General features: G+C 43.2%; 1 protein-coding gene across 9 annotated transcripts in view; it reads left to right on the top strand.

Annotated features, from left to right (window-relative positions):
- Nucleotides 1-23,858, top strand: part of LOC135904986 (zinc finger protein 90-like) — a 95,090-nt gene that overhangs the window by 5,159 nt on the left and 66,073 nt on the right. For 7 of the 9 annotated variants that reach the window (XR_011515366.1, XR_011515367.1, XR_011515365.1 and 4 more), the window contains exons 2-4: nt 5,405-5,650; nt 9,102-9,428; nt 20,578-20,883. Coding sequence is in view for 2 of the 9 variants with exons in the window: in XM_065435984.2 (XP_065292056.2) it covers nt 5,581-5,650; nt 9,102-9,428; nt 20,578-20,883 (703 nt within the window). In the remaining 7 variants the exon portion in view is untranslated. Of the gene's footprint in view, nt 1-5,404; nt 6,848-9,101; nt 9,429-20,577; nt 20,884-23,858 lie in introns of all 9 variants that reach the window. The other 2 variants (XR_011515368.1, XR_011515369.1) reach the window with 2 other exon arrangements.

Below are 23,858 nucleotides of genomic sequence, written 5' to 3'. Positions count from 1 at the left end.
ACAAGCGCTCAGCAAAGTGAAGCGAACAGTGCTTACAGTCATTGAAATTACCCATACAACACTCAGAACAACATATGTTTCAGTAAAGAACAAGCTCAAAACAAGCATCCAAACCATCAATAAAGCATTGAACACAATACCCTCAGCATTGTAGTCATGGTTTTGCAACAGCTTCTCTGAACGTCCAGGTTGATAATGACCAGATCATGTTTGATAAGGTTGGTAATGACTGATGAGTGTTGATAACGGTTTATGCTAGTTGAGTCAAGTTTCATAACACTGACAATAAAATCGGGCTGCGTGGAGATGAGTAGGTGGCACAATGTTTACCTATACTGAGACCACTTCCGGAAGAGTTTATGCGTGCATTTTTTACTTGCATTTCTCGATCGGCATAAAAATTCTTTACTAATGGCTGTTTTGGCACCATTTATAAGTTCAGTAACATTGTCAACAGCTACGTTGCCTCACATCGATATCTGTGGTAATGGCAACATTGCATCTCAAGAGTTTCATGCTATGACATCCGTGCAATCTGTGTATATGACGTCACTCTTGTGCTTTTGATATTTTATTACGGTTGCTATTTTGCATCCCATTTCTAATACGCTATATCATGTGAAAAAAATGTATGTATCTTTTAAATATCATTCATCCAAGGAAGACGGGAAAAGCAGCTATGTTGGTTAGAAGCTGCTACGTGACCATCGTAAGTTTGTGCAATGTGTCACTTATCTTGCTTATGCTCCAACCTGTAAGTGCATTATAAATCTGCCCATTTACATGTGTGCATTCACAGCAAAGCCTAACTAAAATGCCTCCACCATAATGCCCTCGCCATAACTATTATGAAGGCATGATCAAGGTTGCATTGCCAACACATTTTCAGCAAAGCTTTTCATGTGGTTTTGCTTGCGGTGTAGGGGTTCCCGCACTTAAGCGTGGCCTTTAAGAAAACCACCGAAACCACCCCAAGAATCTGGATGAGGTTGAACGCCCTGCCGGCGCAGCCAGGCTAGCTCTGACAGCTGGGCATTTGGTGCGTGCGTGCATCTGAGCCCGGACTGTCCTGCACCATGTGCAGTAGCTACTCCAGCAGCTGTTTAGACATGCCCAACACATGATACCAACTATCCCATCTACATATACACCCAGCTAAATTTTTTTTGCTCTAAATCCAGAAAGCTTCCTACTTTTGTCATGCTTGCGCATCATTTTTTTGCATTTAAGCAGATCTAAGAGTTGTTTCCAATAGCTGGATGGAAAAGTTGCAAAGAATTTTGTTAGAAAATATTGTTGCATTGTTGTATCACAATTCTGAACAAGTTTTTAAGGGATGCTCCAGTCTTTATGTAGTTAACAAAATGTAATTTTCAACAAAAATTACGGGTCCTCTGTATACAGGCATGGAATAACTATGCAGTTTTAATTCCTAACAAAACAGTTGAAGCATGTGGTACATTGCAGTTTGCCTGGTAATCAGCTGGGGAAACCACACCATGCAAATTCCAATGAATCCTTTTTTTTTTTTTGCAAGCTCCAGAAATTCAGTGTAATCACTTTGTAGCTTAAAAGGGCCCTGAACCATTTTTCATCGAAGTTGAGAAATGCATTTGAAGTTAAAATAGGCTATTTTGGAAACACTTTGCTTCAAGAAGTACTTCAATGTGTACGGCAGAAGCTGAGTTATTGGCAGTTGAAGGTAAGGTCCCTTTCACGATGGTCTCACTTTGTCTTCAATGCCTTACACTGTGAAGGCTGCGGCGGAGCGGGACGTGCCCACAGCGTTCCGCCTAATGAGTATCACCATGGTGCGCAGTTCAAATTTAATTTTGGGTGCTCACACAGACGCCACTGTTTCTGATTTTGGCGCCTGCACTACGCCCAGTGCAGTTGCGTTGCCCTCAGCAAGCTACAGTGCGCTCAGCGAGTGGATTCGTCACGGCACCCTGCAGTGTCCGTGGTATCTACGCTGCAGCTACATGCATGGAAGGGCCTGAGTGCGCGCTTGCTCTTGTATTCTCCAATCTGGCTGTGCTGTGTGGTGGGGACCGGCTTTGCCCCACACCAGCTTCGGCAATAGTGGCCACATCCAACTTGTGCAACTTGAAGTGCTGTAAACAGCTCAATACTAAGTGAAATCTGTTAAGAGTGGCCAGGAGTGAGCACGGGCTGGCAAGCATGTGTGTGGTCAAGTTTCGCTTGGTTCAAGGCTAGTTGAGCATTCAAAACTAATCGAAATCAGTGAGACTCAACGGCTACATCACTAATGAGCTGTCTGGCCAAAGTTTAGTTCTTTTGTGGGCTGCCGCAGCTAAGCTTGAGCATACGATAGTTGACTAGCAGCGTATAGTAGTAGCAATAGTTGGTCACCGCAGCATATGCTATCTACTAACAGCGTTTTTTTCACCAAGCCCGAGGGATGGTTCAGGACCCCTTTAAAGAGAGGACAAAAAGGAATGTTATGCTGTATTGATAAATTACTTTCTTAGAATAACATAAACTTTTTTACAATGATCGAAGCCTTGGTAACCTGGAAAAATGCGAAAGCGAAAAAGGGCTTGCAGTTCCCACTGTGGCTCCTTGTGACGGCAATGTTTCGACAGCACCTGCTCAGGATTATATTTATTGGTGGCCAAAATCACAACCTGACGTAGCCAAGAGACCTAACAGTGAACATTATTCAATGCTTGCCAATAAAAGCAGCCCTACACATGACGGAACACATTGAAAATAATGACGGACATTATAATTTACTGATGTTTGGACACAATATTAAAAATAGGTGAATTTGACCTTTATTTCAAGGCAAACAACCAACATTCTTTCACCAAATAAATACAGATCGAGCCTCATAAAAAATACTCCTCTAAACCAAACTTTGGCGGATTTTTACGGCACTTAACATGTTTTGGAAGGATGCTGAGCCCCTTGTAGATTAGAGCAAAAGAAAGCCTTCTCAAGACGGTGTGTCTAGCCATAGTCTCCTGTATATTTTAATGCCTGCCCAGTCAATCCAAATGCATGGGAGCCAGGAGTCCATTTTGGTGGCACCCCATTCCCCAGTCGTTTTATACCTGTTGTCGCTAAAGCATGGGAAACTCAAGCTGGGCATTGCTGTCACTCCATTTTTGCTCTTCGGTTTCTGCATGAGGTGCGATATAGAATAGTTGATGATGTGACTCTAACCATGCCCCATAAATTGCTGACCAACTGCTGGGAAAATGGTGCCCTGTGAGTGAGCCCTGGATCTGGCATCACTTGGCTGTCATTGAAAAATTAACAGGAGGCTATGGTCTAATTGCTCCCATGGCTGAGTAGCCATCAGCAAGGGAAGGGGCGGCCGGACCCCCCCAAGTTATCTCTCTCCCCTCCTTCTTCCATGCTCCTCTCTTAGCTACATGGAGTGCCCTCTTGCACCCCCATCTAAAATGCAGAATTATGCTCGGTGACCCTTCCCCCCAGATCTCCAACCCCAACAGAAATACGGGACCAGAATTCTTTACAATCTTGGTTGTTCTCCCAGTTTGAATGTGAGAGTACCTTAAAGCACTCTGAGATAGAGCTCAGTGCTTGCAATAGATCTGGTAAATATGTTCCGAGTTCTTGATATTAAAGAGCCAAGTGTATAACAAGTGGGCTGTCAGAGCAACCATACTAACCACTCAAATGTACTATTAGAGCTGCACTTTAACATCCCTTCAACGATTTAGCCAGCAATCTGGTGAATGTTGACACATTTTTTATGGTGTTGGCTGTAACACACTCTTTCAGTTTAGGGCCACATTGCGTAGCTAGCTATGTCTGGCTGAAAAAAGAAAGAGAGAAAGGATAACGGTGTGTAGGCCCTATCTATTTATTGACTTGTCAGCACTTCATTGACTGTCAGCACAGTGGTGGTACCCTGATAAGGAGGGTTTTGAAAGTTACACTATGCCAGTATTGACCGCCCACCCTTGAATGTTCCTCTACTACTATCTTTTGGAAGATCCATAGGCGGGGGGGACACGCGTACAGGAAGGTATGCAATGCCATCAGAAAATTCATTTATGGCTCCTTCCGGCTAAATTGTGAGTGTTATTGTTTTTATCAGTTGCTTCTTATTTTCATAGTTGGTTTCTTTTATTAAACCACATAGACGACACCATCTGGTTAGCTGACTGTTCAATCATGCTGCCTATTTTATGTTGTGCTTCATTTCATTTATTAAGCTCTAGAGGGATGCAAAAGAGAAATCTGTTTAGGTGCTTAAAGTATTGTTTCTAAACGTGGGGTTTGATTACTAGAAGAAAAAAAATGAAGGCCAATTGTATTTTCTTTTTATTTCATGGAAAAATCTCAGCGCCGTTATGCTGGACGTCGTATATCTCAAAAGTATTTTCTCATACTTCTGTTGGTTGGACCACAGTAAGAGGCCCCAAAACTAGCTAAGTTCTGTCTTTGGCCAGTTTTGAGTACAGTGTAGTTGATTTATGATAAATCACTGGCTTCGAGCCAATAACCTCGAAATCTATGACACCACGCTGTGTGCGAGAACTTCAAGGTGGCATTGCCACTTGTCTTTCATTTTCACATCTTTTCTGGCTTTTGTCAAACCTTTCTGTCGTGGTAAGTAAGGCTTTTCATGGCACTGTAGAAGTGTCATTTACTTATGCAGCCAATCCTATATTTTTCTCTTAAGTGTTCCTTTAAAGGAGTTCTGACATATTTGGCTAGCTGCCATGGTAGCATAGTGGCTTTGGCATTATGCTGCTAACACCAAAGGCGCGGAATCCCGGCCACAACGGTCGCCTTTTGATGGGGGCAAAATGCAATAACACCAGCGTACCGTGCAATGGGTGCACATCAAAAAAGGCGTGGTGTTCAAATTAATCTGAAGCCTCCCACTACGGCGTGCCTCATAATCACATCGTGGTTTTGGCATGTAAAACCCCATACTTTAATGAATAATATTTTTGTCTATTCATTTCTTTTGTGTACGCGTGTGTGTGTGTCTAAATGAATGTCCTAGATCTCTAAATTGTAGAAAAAATGCTGGCACACCTGAGTGTGGCAACGAGATATGCACGAGATGGTTAGATGGGATGCTTTAGGCTACAGGGACAGGTCTCAGTGAGCTTATTGAACTTGTGTTATGCAGACTGCATTGGCATTCATATATTCGTGGTGTTGTCAGGAGCCAACAGCATCTAAATTGTATACAACCACAGCAACGCCTTTAAAATGATATTCAATAACTAATGCGTTTTTACCTGCACCATTCCTCCTCGGTGCGTATGCAGGATAGTTTGAGGTCATTGTCATGTCTGTGCAAGTACATTCTGCTCATTTGCGGTGTGCAAAGTTCCGGTGCAGTGACTTGAGCGCACTCTTGGTGAGCATGGCGTGCTTTTTGCTTTTGCAGCTTGCAAGGCTACGGTGCAAGTTGGCTCGAAAAAGTGGACAGTGCATGTTCTGTGCATAATGTTTGCAGTAGCCCATTTTGTTTGTGAACTTTGTGGCTGAGCTCGTGCTGCAAGACTCACCTCCTCGTGGACATTGTGATCTGCTGTACGAACGTTGTCGAGCAACAGCTTTGCCATGCTGCTGGAGAACCTTTCAACCGAGTTCAACCGAGTTCAACCTTTCAGGCGAACTTTTCCTGTGTTTTGTAATGAGACCAAGTTTTGTAGTCCTGTGTGTGTTCATATAGTATTTCTACTCTCTTTGATGTGCCTCTCTTGTTTAATCATTACTACACTTTGTTTCATACTTAGTAGGCAATGTTGCGGAAGCTGTAAAAATATGGCGAATCTTTCCAGAAGCTCATGCGGGTTCCCTCGTAGCTTCTGGCTACTTCTAACAGATAAGAAATTTTCCATTTCGTGGAAGTAGTGCAGTCTCACTCTGTGCATATTGCGGTGCAGTTGTATTTGGTCCGCAATGCTTTCTATCGCATAACATCACACATTACAACTCCACTGAAAACATTGATGTGTGTAGCTTCTTGGACATGACTGAGCTTTTGGTGGGTAGCATGTGCTTCCTGCACCAACAATTTAGTAAATATTGACGTGTCTGCAAAGCGCAAGAGACGAGGACGGAAGAAAGGACGCAATACAGGCGCATGTCTGTGTTGTCTTCTGGCTTCGTATGGTTGTTACTAGACATAGGGCCCCATGGTTGTATATATTTATTAATTCATTGGTTTTAGATTTCCTTACAGACCTCCTTTCTTCCATCCTCATCTTTTGCGCTGTGTAGACACATTGATATTGCATCATCAACTCGCCTAAGATTCCACTTTATCAAAATATGGCGAAGTGTTTTGGTATTTTTTTTCTGTAGCCTTGCTGTAGCACTTGGAAACTGCAGGCACTCATAATTATTTTTACACCTTGTGCCCATACTTCTTATAGTGGTTCCATAGTGCAGTGTGCTTGCCTGCAAATTGTTCATTGTGGTGTTTCTCATTTGTTTTTTTGTTTTTTTTTTCTGACTGTGTTGCACTTATATGGACAGCTAGTGGAATTCTTTCCATTGTACCTCTCTGAACTACATCATATACAGCGATGGTTTTTATTCTGAACAAAGAGAAAATTAAGATCTTGTGCTTAAGGCTGCTCTACCTTGTTTTTGCTCAGATTTCGCGTCAAGATTGCATTTCTTGGCGTGCATCACCCAGTAAAATAGTTAACATTCTTGTTGGCCTGGCTTGTCCTGACATTTAAGTTGCCAGCAGTCAGGAAACCAGTCTTTGCCATTGTACAAGCTGGTTCAGTTCGCCTGCAACTGTTGCTTTTGAAGGTTCTGCTTAACAAACCCGGGAAGCACTGATACCAAGGGTTTGGAATTTAATGATCAGAAGGTAAGAAAGTGATTGTGCAGCAAAATTTGAGCAATAACAAACTTGGGGTAATTGCTAAATCTTGTTTTGTGAGGTTGTCAGAATAAAAAATGTTGGTCACTGCGTGTTTACACAAACCTTATGCACGCTCAACGCACCTGTACTTGTGGGCAATTTTCCATGGCGATGAAGGTGCAAGCTGCGGGGTAGAAGCTCCTGCACACAAATCAAATTACCAATAACCTAAAACAAAAGTTCTTGCCCTTCTGGGCATTTCTTGCTCCCAAACAATTGTAATCTATCCAGCCTTCCTTTCTTTTCTTTAATACTAAACGCTCAGTACTTTCGATGTGATGGCTGTCCCTCTTGTCAATTTTGGTGGATGGTTAGGCACATGTGCTAAACCTAGCTCGGGGAATGTTTGCTTTTTATTAAGAATATGAAGCTTAGTGTAACTTCAGCCCTTACTTCATAATCACTTCTACTGTTAAAAAAAAGTGTTTACTCCCTGTTCTTTCATTTTGCTTCATTGTTTCATATGGTTGTTACTAAATATTGAGCCCCATGGTTTTATGTATTGATTTATTGATTTCAAGTTTTCTTACAGACCTGATATGCGGCATTGAATTCTCATTCCTAACTGGCCTGCAAGCACTCAAATTTGTAAATTAATTTAATTTAGAGAGAGTAAACTTTATTGCGATAGCCCCAGCTCAGTTTCACCCACTTTGTATAGGTTGTTGTCAGTCAAGCTGGGCTGTTTGATCAGCTCAGTCGTGGCTTGTATGTATTTGGAGGAGGAGTCTGTTAGCCACTTCTCAAGAGTTACAGGCCGATGGGTGGGCACAAGCAGTTGACATTAGGTGAGAGAAAGTGAAAGCCCTTTGGCACTGCTATTTGGGTAGAGATGAAGTCATTATTGGTACGTCTTCAGTTTTGAAGGGAGCCAAATGGGTGCTGCTCTGTTCCCACCTCCTATTAATTTTGGTGGGCATGCTGTTTTTACACAAAATGTAAATGGCAATGAATATATATATATTTTTTTCCAAACACCATGCTAATGACATTTAATGAAAACCTCTGTTATGTGCAAAACAGTAATCGAATCTAAGACCACACTTGGGAGTACCTTCACACACGTGCCCCTGTCCTGCAGCTTTGAAAGTCTGGAAGTGCTTCCATGAAAAGTTGTCCACAAATTCAGAAGACAACAAGTATACTCTATCGACCAATCTTTTGTGACAAAAGTCACGGTTTTGCCCAAAAAGCGAAGTGTTGATTGCGATAGCAAATCAGTAGACAGCTGTACGAAGTAGCAGTTTTATCGGCCGTATAAACTTGGAAACATTCGCTTACTAACTGAATTAACAAGCATAGTGTCAGCGCGCACACGCAAACATGAACACATCACACATGATGAGCGCAGACACTCCCTGTAAAAAGCTGGACGCTGGTGTGAGCAAGTGCGGCAGTAGCAGTCAAGCAAAGTGAATTTCGTGTGGTCTATCACTTCAATGCAAGAGCGGCGAAAACACAGCGCTCACGAAGGTACGAGCCGTCTGCAGGTCCTTTTCAAGATAGGCGCGCGCGACCACGTATAGCCATGCGAAGTACACACTTTTTGATGTAGTCGAAGCTGACGCCCCCCCCCCCCCCTTTCTACGCTGCCTCCCCATTTTCCTCCATATATGGGGCGTGAGATTGAGCCGCGATCATCAGTTCCCCTTGCGCCCGGTTGCGAAATGCGCAGTTGCTGCCAAAGCACAGCGCCACCCCCTCCCTCCCTTCCATCCCACCACGTCCTTTCACGCAACAGAGGACTGCGCATTTGCTCTCCGCTTTCTCCGTACCCACCAGATTGAGCTGCGGTCGTCGACTTCGCTCGCATCCTTTCACTCGCACATGCAGCATATGATGCGCAGCGATGGTGTTATCGCCCCTGTACTTTATGCGGAAAATCGCCTGGAGAGTCCATATAATTGCTATCGCAATAAAACAAACATTTAGTAGGAAGTTACTGCATTGTTGCTTTCTTTGCCTTTATAGCAGTTGTTGCTAAATGATTCTCTTTACAAGATTACCTGTGCCACTTACCTAATTGTACAACGTTGAGTATCTGGTTTGTTTGCTGTAGCACCTAAAGGGAACTGTGGGTAGTACCTGAGACCCCTTTCTTTAATGTCACATGCAAAAATTTATGCTTAAACCCTTTTGCTCACAGCTGACAAGGACCAGTTTATGCAGACGTCTCTTATTTCTGATTCATTGCTTGCAGACGGCAGCGAGCTTCAGTCCCTGAAGGAAATGACCTTCAACCTACCGTCATCACGTCACACGACCACGTACATACGTAGCCGCATGGGCACAACAGTAGTCCGCGCACCCGAGACGTTGAGGCGCATCAACAGCCCCTTCAGGCGAGAGCTTCAGCGCATCAGGGCGGCGGCTCGCTACGGCTCCGCACCGGTGTCATCCAGCGGAGGAATGGCCGTGCCGGAGCGTACCACAGCTGCGTCCGTGTTGAAGCCTTTCCATTGCCACCTCTGCCCGAAGAGGTTTGCCCGCAAGCACGTGCTCGAGAACCACATCCGGACGCACACAGGCGAGCGGCCATTCAAATGTCCATCCTGTCTGAAGGACTTTGCGCGCAAGGACTACCTCAACTACCACGTGCGGACTTGCCGATGCAGGCGTTAGCGTGCTGTGCTGGCAGGGAAAAACATTGCATGGTAGCTTCTCTGCAGTGAGGTTTGAGCTGAGCTGAGAAGTGCACATTTGACCGTAACCTTTGTACAATAGGTGTAATGGGAAGTATTTCAAGTTCCACTAGCAGGCATCCCTTGAATGACTGAGGCTCTAAATATAAACTCTAAATATATAAACTCTAAAATATAAACTCTAAATATATATATAGTGAAAGCATGAATCGTACTGGTTTTTGGATTTTAATGAATGGGATTTGACAAATACTTGTTCAGTGTGCTAAATTGTTCAAGCTGCCTAGAGGGAGGCTGCATGATGCGAGTTTGAGACTCTTGTGTCAAAAGCGAGATAAAAAGAGTCTCTGGGAGCCTTGATTGCTTGCGTACTTGTGAACAGTAACTTTGAAAGCCACAGCCTGGCTTCTTATCTTTAATAACAGATGAGTCCGATGAAGATAACCCTACACAATTATTGTTTTCCAATGCATTTTCAAATTAGAACTCATAGAACTTGGAGCAGGTGAAAACTAAAAAAATGTGAGTGTGGATAAATTCAGTGTTTTAAATGCTGAGTGAATTTACACATTTTGCTGCATTTTAGTAGAATTCTGTGCTGGTGGAAACCGATGTCTTTAATTAGGCTTAGTCTGGTGAACTCATCCCGATTGTGCCTGCTGCATGTATATTATAAGTTGCAGAGCATTGTGCCACTCAAAACAACCTATTGCTTTTGAAAGCTGAAAAGTTGGAAGGATGCTAAGTCTTTCCACCTGTATATATATATATATATATATATATATATATATATATTCAACACAGTATATTAAGTTGACTTAAAGAAAGTGCTATTGAGATAGTTGTGTAGCACATGTAGTACAAAAGTCACTACAGGGTTTTGAATGAGTGTTGACACAGCATGTTACGACTGTAAAATCTTTTGAGTTAGATGAATTTCCAAGCTCTCTAAACCGTGGGACAAAAAATGCAAACCAATTTGATGCCTTCCATTATAATGTACCTTACAGATTATGCACAATGACCTTTAGTACGTAAAAGTGTATTGCCTTCCTCGTGGGACTGTGTTGCAGGCATTCATGCCTTGGGAAAGTTACTTGCATTTTGAAGTGCACTAACATCATCGTTTCTTGTAAGGTCTTCAAGGTCAGTGATGAAAATCTAATGCCGTATTCTAATCTTCAGCTCCAACTCTTGGGCGTTCATTGACATAGTTTTCCTCAGAACATGACTACATTGGCGCTTCGTATACCCACCACGTTGCGTCACTGACTATGGCATTCTGCTGCTGACCACAAGGTTGCAGGTTTGATTTCCAACTGCATCAGATGCATTTCAATGGGGTGCAAAATGATCAAAAAAAAAAACACTCCTGTATTTGCTAGGTGTGCAAAACATAACTGTGCAGAGGAGATAGGGGTCCTAAAGTTAGAAGTTTTACTTTGGCAGTGCAGTGATCACTACATGAGATGCTCAAAATGTCCACCACCGGCTTGAGGACATGTCTGCACACAACACTGCATATTGCTGAGCCCTCAGAGGGGGGTAGCTGGAGTTATCTGTGCACTGTGTTTTGTAATGGCTGTGTTGCTCCTGCAGTGTGTGAGGATTTTTATTGTGCACCCATTCTTTGAGTTCACCCCACAGACGTTATCAGATGAACTACATGTCTTGCGCTGTGACATAGCATGTGAAGTTGCAAAGTGATTCACAATTATTACATTTTGTTTATTTCCTCATACGTAGTCACTTTTCAGACACCCAGTGGAGTTAAGTGCACGCTAAGGAATGCCCGGTGGTTGAAAGTGACTTTGGAGTCCTGCACAATGACTTCTCTCACATACCTATTGTCGTTTTGGATTTCTGAACTCCATAAATAAATTATAAATCAACCAATCAATTTGCATTGCATGTCCCTTCTAGCCTTTGCCCTAACTCCCATCTGCTTAAGGTGAAACAGCAAAAGAATACAGTAAGCTCAGTACATTTCCTTTAGAGTATACCATAGAGTTTTGTGGTAAACTACCTTGAGAGAAATCTGGTGACACTGTCTGTACAAGATCCTTAATATGTGCTGCGACTATGAAAATGCTGGGATATAGAAGTTTTGGCATATGCTACGTGTGATTTAGGCTTAAAAAATTGCCAAGGGTGTGTAAATAGAGCTTTCTTGGAATTAAGTTGTTTAATGAGGTGTTATTTTTCTCGTAATGCGTCTTTTATTTATGTTTACTCGCATGTAAGGCAGTAAAATCTTGTTAACTTTATTCTTGTTAATTCAGAAAATCGGGTAATTCAGACATGTCCTGTAGCCCTGATGTTTGTACACAATATTTAATGGCATCAGACTTTTAGTAGTTTGGATGTATTTGGCCATGCACCAGTTCATTTGCACAAGCTCGAAGTATGCAGTGTGCTGCATGTATCCGATGAAAAGAGCACAAACAGTGATAGAGCCCACCCAAAATAGAGCGGTGGAGTCTGCATCGCCGTAGCTGGAACCATGAAGGAATGACAGAAACACCTTGCACCTCTTTCTTTTTTTTTCCTTTTGTCTAGATCTATGCATGGCAGCACCACATTGGCTACATGTGCCCTCGGGAGTGTGTAGATGACATCCATGGTGTTAGCATCATGACCACAGATTTTCCTGCAGTGGTTGTGGCAGCAGTTGTGGCACAGTGCTAAACACTGTGGAAGCTGTCCAGGATGAAAAGCAATGCTACTGCTGCCCATGCACTGACCTCAAGTTCCCCAGCTGCATTATGGCAGATGATTGATTGTCGGCCAGCTCTCCCCTGACAAAATAACAGGCATGTGTGCACAGTAGTGAAAAAACCGGTCTGTTTGGATGCAGGCACCAGGTCCTCGCCGGCTGCAAGCGCTTATCACTCATGAGGTGACGGCAACTGCAGCTTATGTGCTGATTTTTTTTGCCCTGTGAAAACCAAAGGTTGTGCATTTCTTCGATAAACGAAAGTATCTTGATGTAGTAAGCATTTCTTCAGGTTCCATTAAATCCATCTTAATAAGTAAGCAAAAGAACAGTAAAAGAACTAATTTAGGCTTGTGCACAGTGAGTGAGAAACTGGTCATTCTGCCTCTAAATTTAGTGATCTGTGAGTGCTACATTTCATAGTTTGAGTACTTGTGCACCCTAGCTTAAGTACTTTTGTTTTAGTGACTATACTCTATAATATAGTAGAAGCACCTCATTACATGCTGTTATAATGCATCCTAAACCCCCATAAATGCCAAGCGAATTTGCCACAATGAATGGCAGGGTATCTACATACTGCATTGGAAACATAGCAATTGTGCACCAAAAGCTTGGTGCACAAATGTTTCTGCATTTTGCCGCCAATAGAATGGCGCTACTGTGGCTGGGAGTGAAACCTGTAACCTTGTGTTTAACATCACAAAGCTGTAGTCACCGAGTCACCATGCTGGGCACTTTAGTGCTGCAATGTCTGCTGCAGCCACATTTTCATAGGTTTCAGGAAATCAAGTTGGCTGGTGTGCGGAACTGTCATGCTTTGGAGTGCTGACTTGCAGCATAACATAAGCAAACAAAAACAAGAAGAGCGAGGGACAGGGAATGCTGTCATGACAGAGGGCTGTCATTACACTCTGTTGCATTTCTATGAGAGACTGCAGCAACAGGGTTAGTAAGAGCTGAGTCACGAGTGACGGTAAGCTCTAGTGGCTGTTTTGCAGTCAAAATTTATTGTAGCATTCGCAGATATATGGTATAACTCATAGTGCCCAACTCCTGCAGAATTTTATTGTGAATGGCTCATATTTTAAATGTTGCATATTTAATATGGTTGGATATGTGAGGGATACGCTGAATTACTTAGTGTTGGGGCAAGCATACAGGGGAATTATGCAGTTAGCTTCATTGCTGCTATGCAGGTTTTCATGTATGAACTCTATGCCACATACTGCTACCCCATTGTGGTGCTTAAGGGCACCACCATGGGGTAGCACCATGGGGTACCTTAAAGGGACACTAAAGCGAAACAATAAATCAGTTTAGACTAATGAAGCATTATTTGAGAACCCTGCAGGCAGTCATTTAAAAAAAATAGTTTGATTATTAGATGAGAAAATGAAGGTCCAAGTATCAGTATTTGAATTTCGCACCGAAACCCCAGCGCCGGTACGTCAGCGTGCCGTTAGGGATTCCAAAGTATGTTTTCGCATTTGAGCCGCGTTGGCTGAATAAAGGTTCCCGAAACTTGCCATGTTTAAAATTTGGTTCCTTTAGAACACAATGTAGTCAATCTGTACCGCTATATACAATTAGTAGGCCCTAGAAGATGCCATCAAAATCCAAGACGTGACAGCCCCTAGGTGCGGGAACTCAAGTAGGCGTCGCCACCCGTATTTCGTTCTTGCGCTTTTTCTGGCTTACCGAACGTCTTAGCGCTGTAAGAGTGGTGTTTTTGGTGCTGTAGAACGGTAATTTACTGATGCAGAAGAAATCATTTTTCACTTTAGTGTCCCTTTAAATGTTTGTATTCAAATTCACCACTAGAAGAATTTGAATACAAACATTTAAGGAAAACGAGATTTGATTGTCGAATTGAATATCCAATATTTCCTCATATTTATAGCAGTGCCTTCTTCGATCCTATTCCTTTTCGTTCTTTGCGAGTGATTGGAGTGACACTCTGCCTGTGTTATCATTGGAATCAGCTGATTGTAATGATGGCTGATAAGCGTGGCAAGAAGTAATTGAGTGGAAGGAATAGCTACAAAAATGTGGCCCTTGTCCTCTCCCTGCACAATTAGTGAAAGGGGGGCAGGTTGGTTTGGATTTATAGCTACAGTGCGCATTCTGTCTCTTTTCTTCATTGCTACTTTTGTCTGAGTTACATTGCACTGTCCAAGCATAGCGAGGTTGCCTCCACATTTTCCCTGCTTATCGCTAAAAGCCAATGATTCGAACAGTAAGGCCTTTCTCATGTACACAGCTGAATGCTTTTCTACCCCTGCCAAATTCTTTCCACATGCTCCTCCAGAGGGTGCTTGAGAAGAAAATTACCTTGAACATCTCTGGAGCTGCAAAAGAGACTTGTTCTAATCTTTTTTTTCTTGTGTGTTTATTTTTTGTATGTGCCTGTTGCGAGAGCATTCAGAGCATTTGCTGTAGCAGTACAGTGCATCGAAAAGCACTCCTTATGCCTGAACTAATGTCAATAGATAGAGCCTCGAATTTGCAGAATTACCAAAACCTGGTCATTATAGTTAATAGATTGTTATGAATGGGACTGTTATAAATGCATTCGACTGTACCACAGTGCAACATGTTGCTTTAAATGAATATAAGCAGAGTGAGATTAGCTAAATAATAACTTGCCCTGTATCTATTGCAACAACAAATTTGTAGGCTATCTAAAAGCATGTAATCTTTATTGAGTGACTACAAATTATTCAACAGAAGTTTGCTGCTTCATGCATTCACTCAAGAAATGGCTCCCCTTGGCAGCTATTGTAGCTCTCCAACATCAGAGTTATTGGGAACTGTGTTCATCACTTGCACCAATATTTTTCCCTGCATGCTTCAATTAACTGTTCTTATCTTTTATATTCAAATGTAAACAAGTATCGAAGAATTTTAATAATGAATTTGCAAATTTAATACAAATTGAATGGTGTGATATTCGATTTTGTACACAAAATTTAGTTCTTTTGGACACCCCCCACTCAGCAGCAGTGGCCGGCACATTCATACTGATGTATAAAAGAGTGGGTTGAAGTGCATATGACAGATATTCCCGAGGGATGAGCAGCGGCTTACCAATGTCTTAGAATGTACAGGCATGATACGTTTTGGCACAAACAATTTTTGTCAACTCAAACTTTTGTTAATATCATGACTGATGCTGTATATCTATATTTTCGGTCACTGAATTGTGATTTGTTGGAAAATTTCGTTTGTGATCGATATCATGTGAGGAGATAGCCCGCATATGTCTGTGTGCAGTGTTGGCTGGGCATGGCATCAGCGTTTTTTAAGTTAGGTACACAGACGTGCAATTCTGTTCACATAACTAGTGCTGCAGTTCATGTGTGAGAACGCGTGCTAAAGTTTTACGCTGTATATCTTGCTCTATGCACAAGTGTTGTGAAATTGGAATGATTTAAGGTAGGATGGTGCTTCTACATTCTGGAACCTTGTAATAACTTCTGGACTACTCGGTATTAGATTTGCACACCGGTGTTTAGGTGTAGTCATTCTAGGGTTGCATGTACTCCAAGTGCTGATGAATTTGTTTTTTTTTTGTTTTTTTTTTTCTAATGGGAGAGCAGTATGTTGTGCACGTGCTTATTCAGTTTAATTAATCATTACTGGGCATTGAGTGTAAGCACTGTAAGTCAATTAAGCACGTATACAAGATTGAACTCTAAGTGCTTATTGTGGTGGTCTGTGTGTTTTAACAGGGTTTTTCTGTCAGATCTCATATATTTTGGGTAGATAGCCGAGGTCGTGATGCCAATCTTCCATGAAGTGTGCATATTCGTGGCATTTTTGAGGATGCACATTCTTTGATCACTGCATTGGGTTAGGTCTGTGTGGGTTGGGGTTTTTCTGGAATAAAGTAGTTGCCCATAAACACATCTGTTGTCTTACATCTGTTCTTGCTCACTTGTTTAGGAGTCTGAAAGGGTAAATCTGAAAGCCGCCTATGCAGATTTGTTATACTTTTGTGCATGGCATCTCTCATGCTGTGTGTTGATAAGATAAATGTGTTCTGCTAGCACTAGGTGGCACGTGAGGAATCATTGTGTGCTTTTCTTGATGTTATAGGTTTGATAAGCATTCCACTATACTACCAAACAGAGACAATGTTATGATGGTGAACTTTGTCTTGCATATACAGTGCAAGGCCTAATTTGGTACCTTCTTTCCTGCAGATTGCTCTCCTTAGTGTGTCTGCAAGGCTATTAGTATTTCTTGTCCAATATGCTCTGTTTGACGGGAAGACCAGAGGACTTGGAGAGTTTTTCAGCCTATCAAAAACCTTCAGGCTGAACAGATAATTGTTCAGAGTATTATTTTGTGTATTCACTAATCAGGTAACCTGGGAGTATGCAAGAAGCGTGAGAGAGATTAGGTGTTTGGACAGAAACAGTTGTTGAGCTCTTTGTAAGGAAAAGTAACTTTGATCGCATTTGCAACTGGAAAGCAGAGACCTTTGACCGTTCGGTTACTGTGGTCTACCTCACTGCATCAGTTGTCCTGTTAGAAAGGAGGCTATTGGTCAGAGTGTTCATGCAAAATCGCTAGCAGTCTTCTCTCTTTCCTGAGAAAAATCGCTCGTATTGTTGTAAACTTAGAGTATGCACTGTTGTGGGCTGCTTACAGGGCTTTACATAGCTCACCATATCTTTCTTGCAATGCTGTAAATGCCTACAAACTGCCCTTGTAAGTCTTGCTAGTTGGTGATCCATTATCTTTTGATTTCTTGTGTCTCGTCTTTCGTGCATTGTACTTAGAAAAAACTATCAGTCCTCGTTTGTTTTGCTGCGCAGTAGTTGATGAGTCTGAAATTTTTGTTGCCTTGGTGAACGAGCATCTGATCTGGAGCACATAGAATGGTCACAGACTACTAGCCATGGGGGATACATTGGCTGTGGGGATGTGAGAATGGATTTATTCATGTGGTTTAATGTCCTAAAGCTTCCCTCTGCCCCAAAGCTTGTAGACAGTTTATACTTGCGAAATCAGCAGGCTCGTTGACAGGGCCGCTTAGTGTTGATGGGTTGAGGCAACAGGCAGAGACTGGTGGACTTGACAGACTGGTGAGCAGAAGTTTGCAGCAGTGACAACTAAATTGTGCTCAAAGCCAAAATCCCGAGCAGCTTTACCAAGTGGGAGCACATTGCAATATCTGCGGAAGGGCCTCAGGTTACGTATGGGCACTCTCACAATTGCTAACTCTCCCAAATTTGCTGCAGAGTTTATGAATTTTGGCTGATTTTACCAAGGTTACATCAAATTTGACGAAAAGTAAGCTCCATTTGTAAAAGTTTCGCTTGTCGATCCCAGAACCTTCCATTGCGAGTCTTCTGAAGATAAAACAATGCAAAAGATGTACTTTAAGATTATCTCTTTTATTTTTAAAGTTTGCTTTGAGGCACAAAATGTTTCACACATGCTAGTTATATATGGTGCGGACCTTAGATCCGCAGACGATAGTCAGGTGGGCAGCTCAGGTGTATCCCCACGTATGAGAGGCAGTGGCGCCTTGATGAACGCTGTCCGGGACATTTCCACAGCAATCGTGGTAGATCTACGAGGGCAGCTTAGCAAGGACAGAAGGGACAAGTCGCACTGAAGGCTGTCCCATGGTCCCGAATCCACAGACAGTTTGCAGCTGGTGTTAACATAGCATCTGCATGTATCTTTTCTAGTGCAACCTGCTCACAATGAGAGGGATGGGGCAGGAGGTCTGATTCGCACGGAGGTATCAGTTTCTTCGAGCGAGCTTATTGAGAAAAGTACCTAAAGCAGGATAATTTAGCAGCGCCAAAGTCGCTGAAAAACTCGCTGTGATATCTGAAGACAATGCATTACTTGTCAGTATTTGCTGCACCAAGTCTTTTGCCGCTTGTTTGTTGCATCTGAAGACAAGTAAGCATTAATAAACAGCATATTCATCTTTTGAAAGGCTTGTGCCCAGGGTAATTAGCTTTATAAAAAATGCTTGCCGTCCTCGCTTTCCCTCCCCGTTCAGCATTGTGCCCGCGGGGTTTTGTAAATGATTACCTTTCTTTGCAAAAGAGTATACAGATACTGCACTCTGTACTGTATTTCTTTTCGCTCTTCTTGAATTTTGCACAGTATGTAACTTGTTACTTGTTCAATCACAGATTAACAGATATGGATACTGCTCTGGTCCGATCCTCCCAAGCACCCCTCCCCCACCCTGCCCCTGCATCTTCTGTGGTGAATAAGACCTACCATGAGCATTATTTATTACAGGGCAGGGATAGGTGGAGAATTAGTGAAGGATAGGAGGCTGGAATGTATTATGTAAGAGGTACAGTAAGATGATGGATGATTTAAAGAGATCTCATCAACTGCTGCGTAGTCATTTCTGCTATGTACACACCGTGGCAATCTGCCTGACCAACTCTGTGCAGTGTAGGCTGCAGGTCGTGTCAGCCAACCAGGACAAAGAACAAGATGAAGGGCTCCTCCATTGACTACCTATGATTGCCCTCCGTACAACACCGACCGAATAGAAGCTTAACGGAAAGATTGGTGGTGGACTATGGGTGATCACCCCCTTCTTCCCAGAAGAAACAGCTGGCTCTTGTTACTGATTGGCTTACATGAGCGTTTGTTGTCGCTGCACCACACGGCAAGATGAAGTGTGGGAAACTGGCTTTTTCTTTTATCTCACTTTCTAGCTATAATTTTTTTCCCCAATTAATGCAAAGCAGTGTATTTGACTAAGCAAAATTAGTTGGCCGCTTTATGTGACATGTTTGTGTGATGCAGTGTTTGTGTGTGAAATGGTTTGGGTTAGGACGGCGTTTTTCTGTGTGGCAATGACAGGAGGCAGATCTGAGTGCTTTAATTTGTTCGTCCTGTCCCAGAACTCTGTGCAAGTTTTACTTGTACTGTGTGTATGATTTTTAACGTCTGTCCATTTGTCTATGTTTGTTTCGGTTAACTAAGTGTTGTAACCAGTGCTGTCCGGAGAGTGCAAAGTTAGCACCTTTCTTCTGACTCATTGAAGCCACTGCTACAAGCACAGCCAGGGCAGTGTTGTAAAAAACTGTGCTGCAATGTGAGACTAACGATAGGGTGGGAACAAATTCACATTCTGCTCTTGGGGCTCATTCATACTAGTGACTCACAGACATCGCATGACAAAGCTCATTGACATCGTGTGACATCATTAACAAGCTGAAGTACTTGCTAATGGCTGTTTTGGTCGAAAGGCGACTGTTTTGGGTTAGTTGCTCGCTGCTCCATTTTCAGCCACGCATTGCAAACCTACTGAACCATCAATGGTGCAGGAACAGGATGTCCGTATATGCTGACGCTTATTTTACCTGGCGACGGCGGTTCAAGCAGATGTGAATGGCATCAATCATGACACATTTTGACGTGGTGACTGGCACGTAGCCAGACACTACATCAAAGGCTGGTGCGAAAAATCGATCGCCATGTATTGCCCCTTGGTTGCCAGTCATCGCCGGTCGTGCGATCCTTGTCAGTTGCTGGTATGAATACGCCCTCAGTCTAGTGTCTCAGCACGTTATTCTGATATGTGTGAGTAGAAACTGGACCAGCACAACAACCTGTTGGGCAGCCTTATCTCTCCACATTAAACAACAACAACAAAAAAAAGATAACTCTTCAGTCATGCTTTTTACTTGTTCAAATGCAGCTTTACCATCATATGAATCTCGGAGCATGGTACATATTTCTAGCATACAGTTGTCTTAGCAGTTTTTTGGTCCCTTGGTCGGTGCTCAAGTTTGAAGCAGTGGGCGATGCACTTTTCCTTTCTTGCCAGGGTAATTTCACAAGAGAAGGTTTACAAATTGTTTGGTAGACCCGTCTACCTTTGGTTAAAATTCAACTGCATATTAGATGAATCATTATGACTCACTTGAGCTCAGGAAAACTGAAGCATAGTTTCTTTAATAGCTAGAAGGGGCAGTGTTGATGCATTTACATAGACATGTCATTTGTTCACTCAGCTTAATTAAAGGCGAAGTCTGAAATAATCAATGTGCCACATCATTTTAGTCATCCGCACTTCTGTTGGTGCTAAAGCTGAAGGATATGTTAAGGGCTGTAAAACCCCTGTAATGCTATCACAGGAATTAAACGTAATAGCTGGAGACATGCTGTTAGTTTCTTACGGACCAGATTTAAGTAACGTCATAACTTTCAAATTGTATTTAGTAAGTAACGTCTTGGTAGTCGTCTGCCCTGTGTGTTTGAGATTAGTCCTATCGAGGGAGTTGTTTGACGACTCATGAAGCCCCCTTCTCTCTCAGCATGGCAGCAGCAGGTTCTGGCAGCCTCGTCGACAGACCCTTGGGGCACCAGCGGCACTGGCTATGGCTCTGGCTTTGACCCTGTGCTGCCGCCAGCTGCCAACAGTGGCTCACGTGAGCCTCAGGACAGTGGGTCCAAGGCAGGCCGCCTGCAGTGCCAGTACTGCTCGAAGCGGTTTGCTTTCCGCAGCCAATTGGTCCCGCACCAGCGAATTCACACGGGCGAAAAGCCTTTCAAGTGCCCCTACTGCGGCAAGTGCTTTGCCTGGAAACACAGCATGGGGCTGCACATGCGGATTCACATGGGTGAGTTGTCATTTATTTTGTCTGTGGGCAGAAGGCATGCTATTTGCATGCCAGACACATAACGAGCTGGTCGCAGAAGTCTTCGCTGGTCTCTGCAACTTTCAAATGTTGGAAACAATCAGAAAATATTTGAGAAACCTAATTAGACAGGTGCATGTTTAAGAACCTCAGGTAGTAAAAAAATATTCCAAAGTCGCTCGCATGGGAGTGAGATACACAGGAGTGCTGACTTACCTGATAAAGCATTCCAACTAATATCCTGGCAAGCCAGATTCTTTGTGGCTCAAGCCACAGGTGGTGCAGAAAATTGTTTCTTGCGTCCAGAGCTGCATAGAGTTGCATCGCCTGCAGTGGCCCGTGCATGGCGAGGTATGCAGCAATGCAAATTTGGCTTTCTGTTGACTAATCGCCTGTCGTAAAATGATGCTTGCGTTTCCACTGTTACCCATGTGGCGTTGTGTGCATGTGGGCTTTGACCACTTCTCGCCAGCTGAAATTTGCGGGATATTTCGTTGCTTTTAAATGCGTGAATATTTACTATTGTAAGTGCCAGTGTCATGGTAGTAGCTGTTAAACCAATTCGATTTTGTACATCAGTATGTTTCTGTTAAATTTAAATTTGAAATAACATATTGAACTGAAAAGCTATAAACAATTGCGTCATGTTTGTGGGCGTTCAGTCCGTCGCTGAGAGAAAATCTAATGGAAAGCTTTGCTTACTTGCATGTGTTTTCATGCAGTTCATGCATGAACTGCAATTTATGGCATGCTTCCACCTGTGTCATGGCAAACTACTTCAGTCTGCATGCTGTATATTACCGTATATACTTGTGTAATCCATACACTCACTTAATAATAGCACCCGCAACTTTGCTTTTGAAAATTTTGATCTTTGTTTTCCCTCACAGAATAATCGCTCCCCCAACTTTGCTACTGTGCAATCTCACAATCGTACGGGCGTGCTGTAATTTCTCATAGAGACTAGAATCTTTTGCGCTCGCTCATGTGCAAAGCAAGTGCACTTATCTATGTCCATCACTGTGTTGGAAATACGTGATAATGATGCCACATAAGAAACGCCGAGATAATGTAAACGAAATTCTACAGTTAACTGATGTAGGCTGCACAGCCATGCTAGCAACAAACATGCCGTTGCGCCACTCCTGCAAGGGCAGTGGTTTGACGACTGAGAAGCTGACAGCAAAGAGAGAGAATGCTGGCGGCAAGCGTGCAGTAAGAACAGGCTGCACATTGTCTTGGTCGTTTGGGACCTGACGGAAAGAGTGACCGGGATAACGCTCAGTGTTCTTACCCCATGCCTGCCACCGGTGCCGGAACAAAAGCAGCTGGCATGCTCGAGAGAGAAAGAAACTGCAACTGGCTCACTGCAGTGCAGTTTATGGACTTTACTCTGACATAATAGGAGAGGATGTGTGCACAACGCACAGCTGGGCTCATTGCACGGGAAAGTCCAAGTGAAAAAGGGGTAGCTGGCACTTGGTCAATATAGTGAGCATAGTCGGTCATAGTGTCGAATTCACATGTCTGTTGCTCACTTTCTGCACTCTTTGGTTTTGGCGTGTGCGATGGGCCCCAAGTCAAGTTAAATACCTACTGCGGGACAGAGAATTTATCTGCTCACAAAATGAAAATGCTGGTAAACTTTGGCATTCCCATGACCAGGACTGTCAAGTTAAAAGTTGTACGCCTTGTGCTTGTCAAGCAATAGGTGCTGAAAAGCAGCACTTCAGCATTGTGCTTACGATAACGGTAGACAGCTGGATGTGGCTGTGAGAATGAGCTGTTGTGGCACCACAATGTGGATGAAGCTGCCAGTGACCTGGACAACAGATCTGGTGGTTCCGATGTGGAGTGAAGTGCAATAAAAATTCTGTTACGGTTTGCAAATAGCGTACTTGTATTTTTGCTGCAGAGATAAGTTATCTAATGCATTTTTCAAATAATTACCGGCTTACTTATCAATTTTTGATCTTTTTAAAGGTTCCCATAAAGTTGACCCCGCATAATAAATGCACCTCCCAACTCCCCCAAAATTGCTTCATTTTTTTGTAGATAAGAAGTGTGCTCATTACGTGAGTGTATATGGTATGTGCGCTCTGCAAACCAGGCAAATATCTCCAGCTACAAGCGAAGCTTTCAATTGTGTTTACTACACACCAGGGCTATACAGTTGAACCCGACTATATCGAACCTGTTTACATCGAATTATTCTATATATCGAACAATTTCTGAACACGGTATAGCTACAGTGAATATATATTGCAAAAATTATGCTTACGTCAAACAAAAATAACAGCAACTCCAGATATATCGAACGTCAAGCGGCAGAAAAGTGCCCCCAGAAGTCAGCTTTCCCTTACGGTGGCGGGGAAACCGGGTGGCGCGGCTCCATCCAGCCGCTCTCCTTACTGTGACCGCGCTGCCTCACACGAGCCGTCGACACCCCCCTGCAAAAAATGATCCTGGCCCACCCGCAGCGCTTGCTCAGACAGCCAATCAGAGTCTCTTGTGCCCTCGTCGTGCAAGATGACGAAAGTGAGAGTTGTCTCGCTGCTTTCCTGGTTCATTGTGTGTGGGCCTTCTCTCGCAGTGTTGCCGTGATGAAGCAGCAGAATTCGCCTTTCGTCGAGAAACTCGAAATCACAAATCGAGTTGAACTCAGTGAGAAGTCAGATGTCCTCACAGCATGCAAGATTCTGAGGAGCACTCTGTCAAGGATTGGTGGTGAGGTAATTCGCACTCTCTGAACCGGAGGGGATGCGGCGACAACAAACCCACCCCGCGTGCGTTTATTGAGGGTTCGGCTGCTGACCGGCGATAAGGTCCACGCCTGATCGACCGTGAACCAGACGCATGAGACGGGAGGCGACGTCGTACAACACACACACTCAATTTAATACAATAAAATCATGCGCGAGACATAATGGAAAAAAACATGCAAACTTCTAGTAGTG

This window comes from Dermacentor albipictus, chromosome 6 (genome assembly GCF_038994185.2).
Source record: "Dermacentor albipictus isolate Rhodes 1998 colony chromosome 6, USDA_Dalb.pri_finalv2, whole genome shotgun sequence".
Lineage (NCBI taxonomy): Eukaryota > Metazoa > Arthropoda > Arachnida > Ixodida > Ixodidae > Dermacentor > Dermacentor albipictus.
Note: the sequence above shows the minus strand (reverse complement) of the source record. Positions and strands in the feature narration are given on the sequence as shown.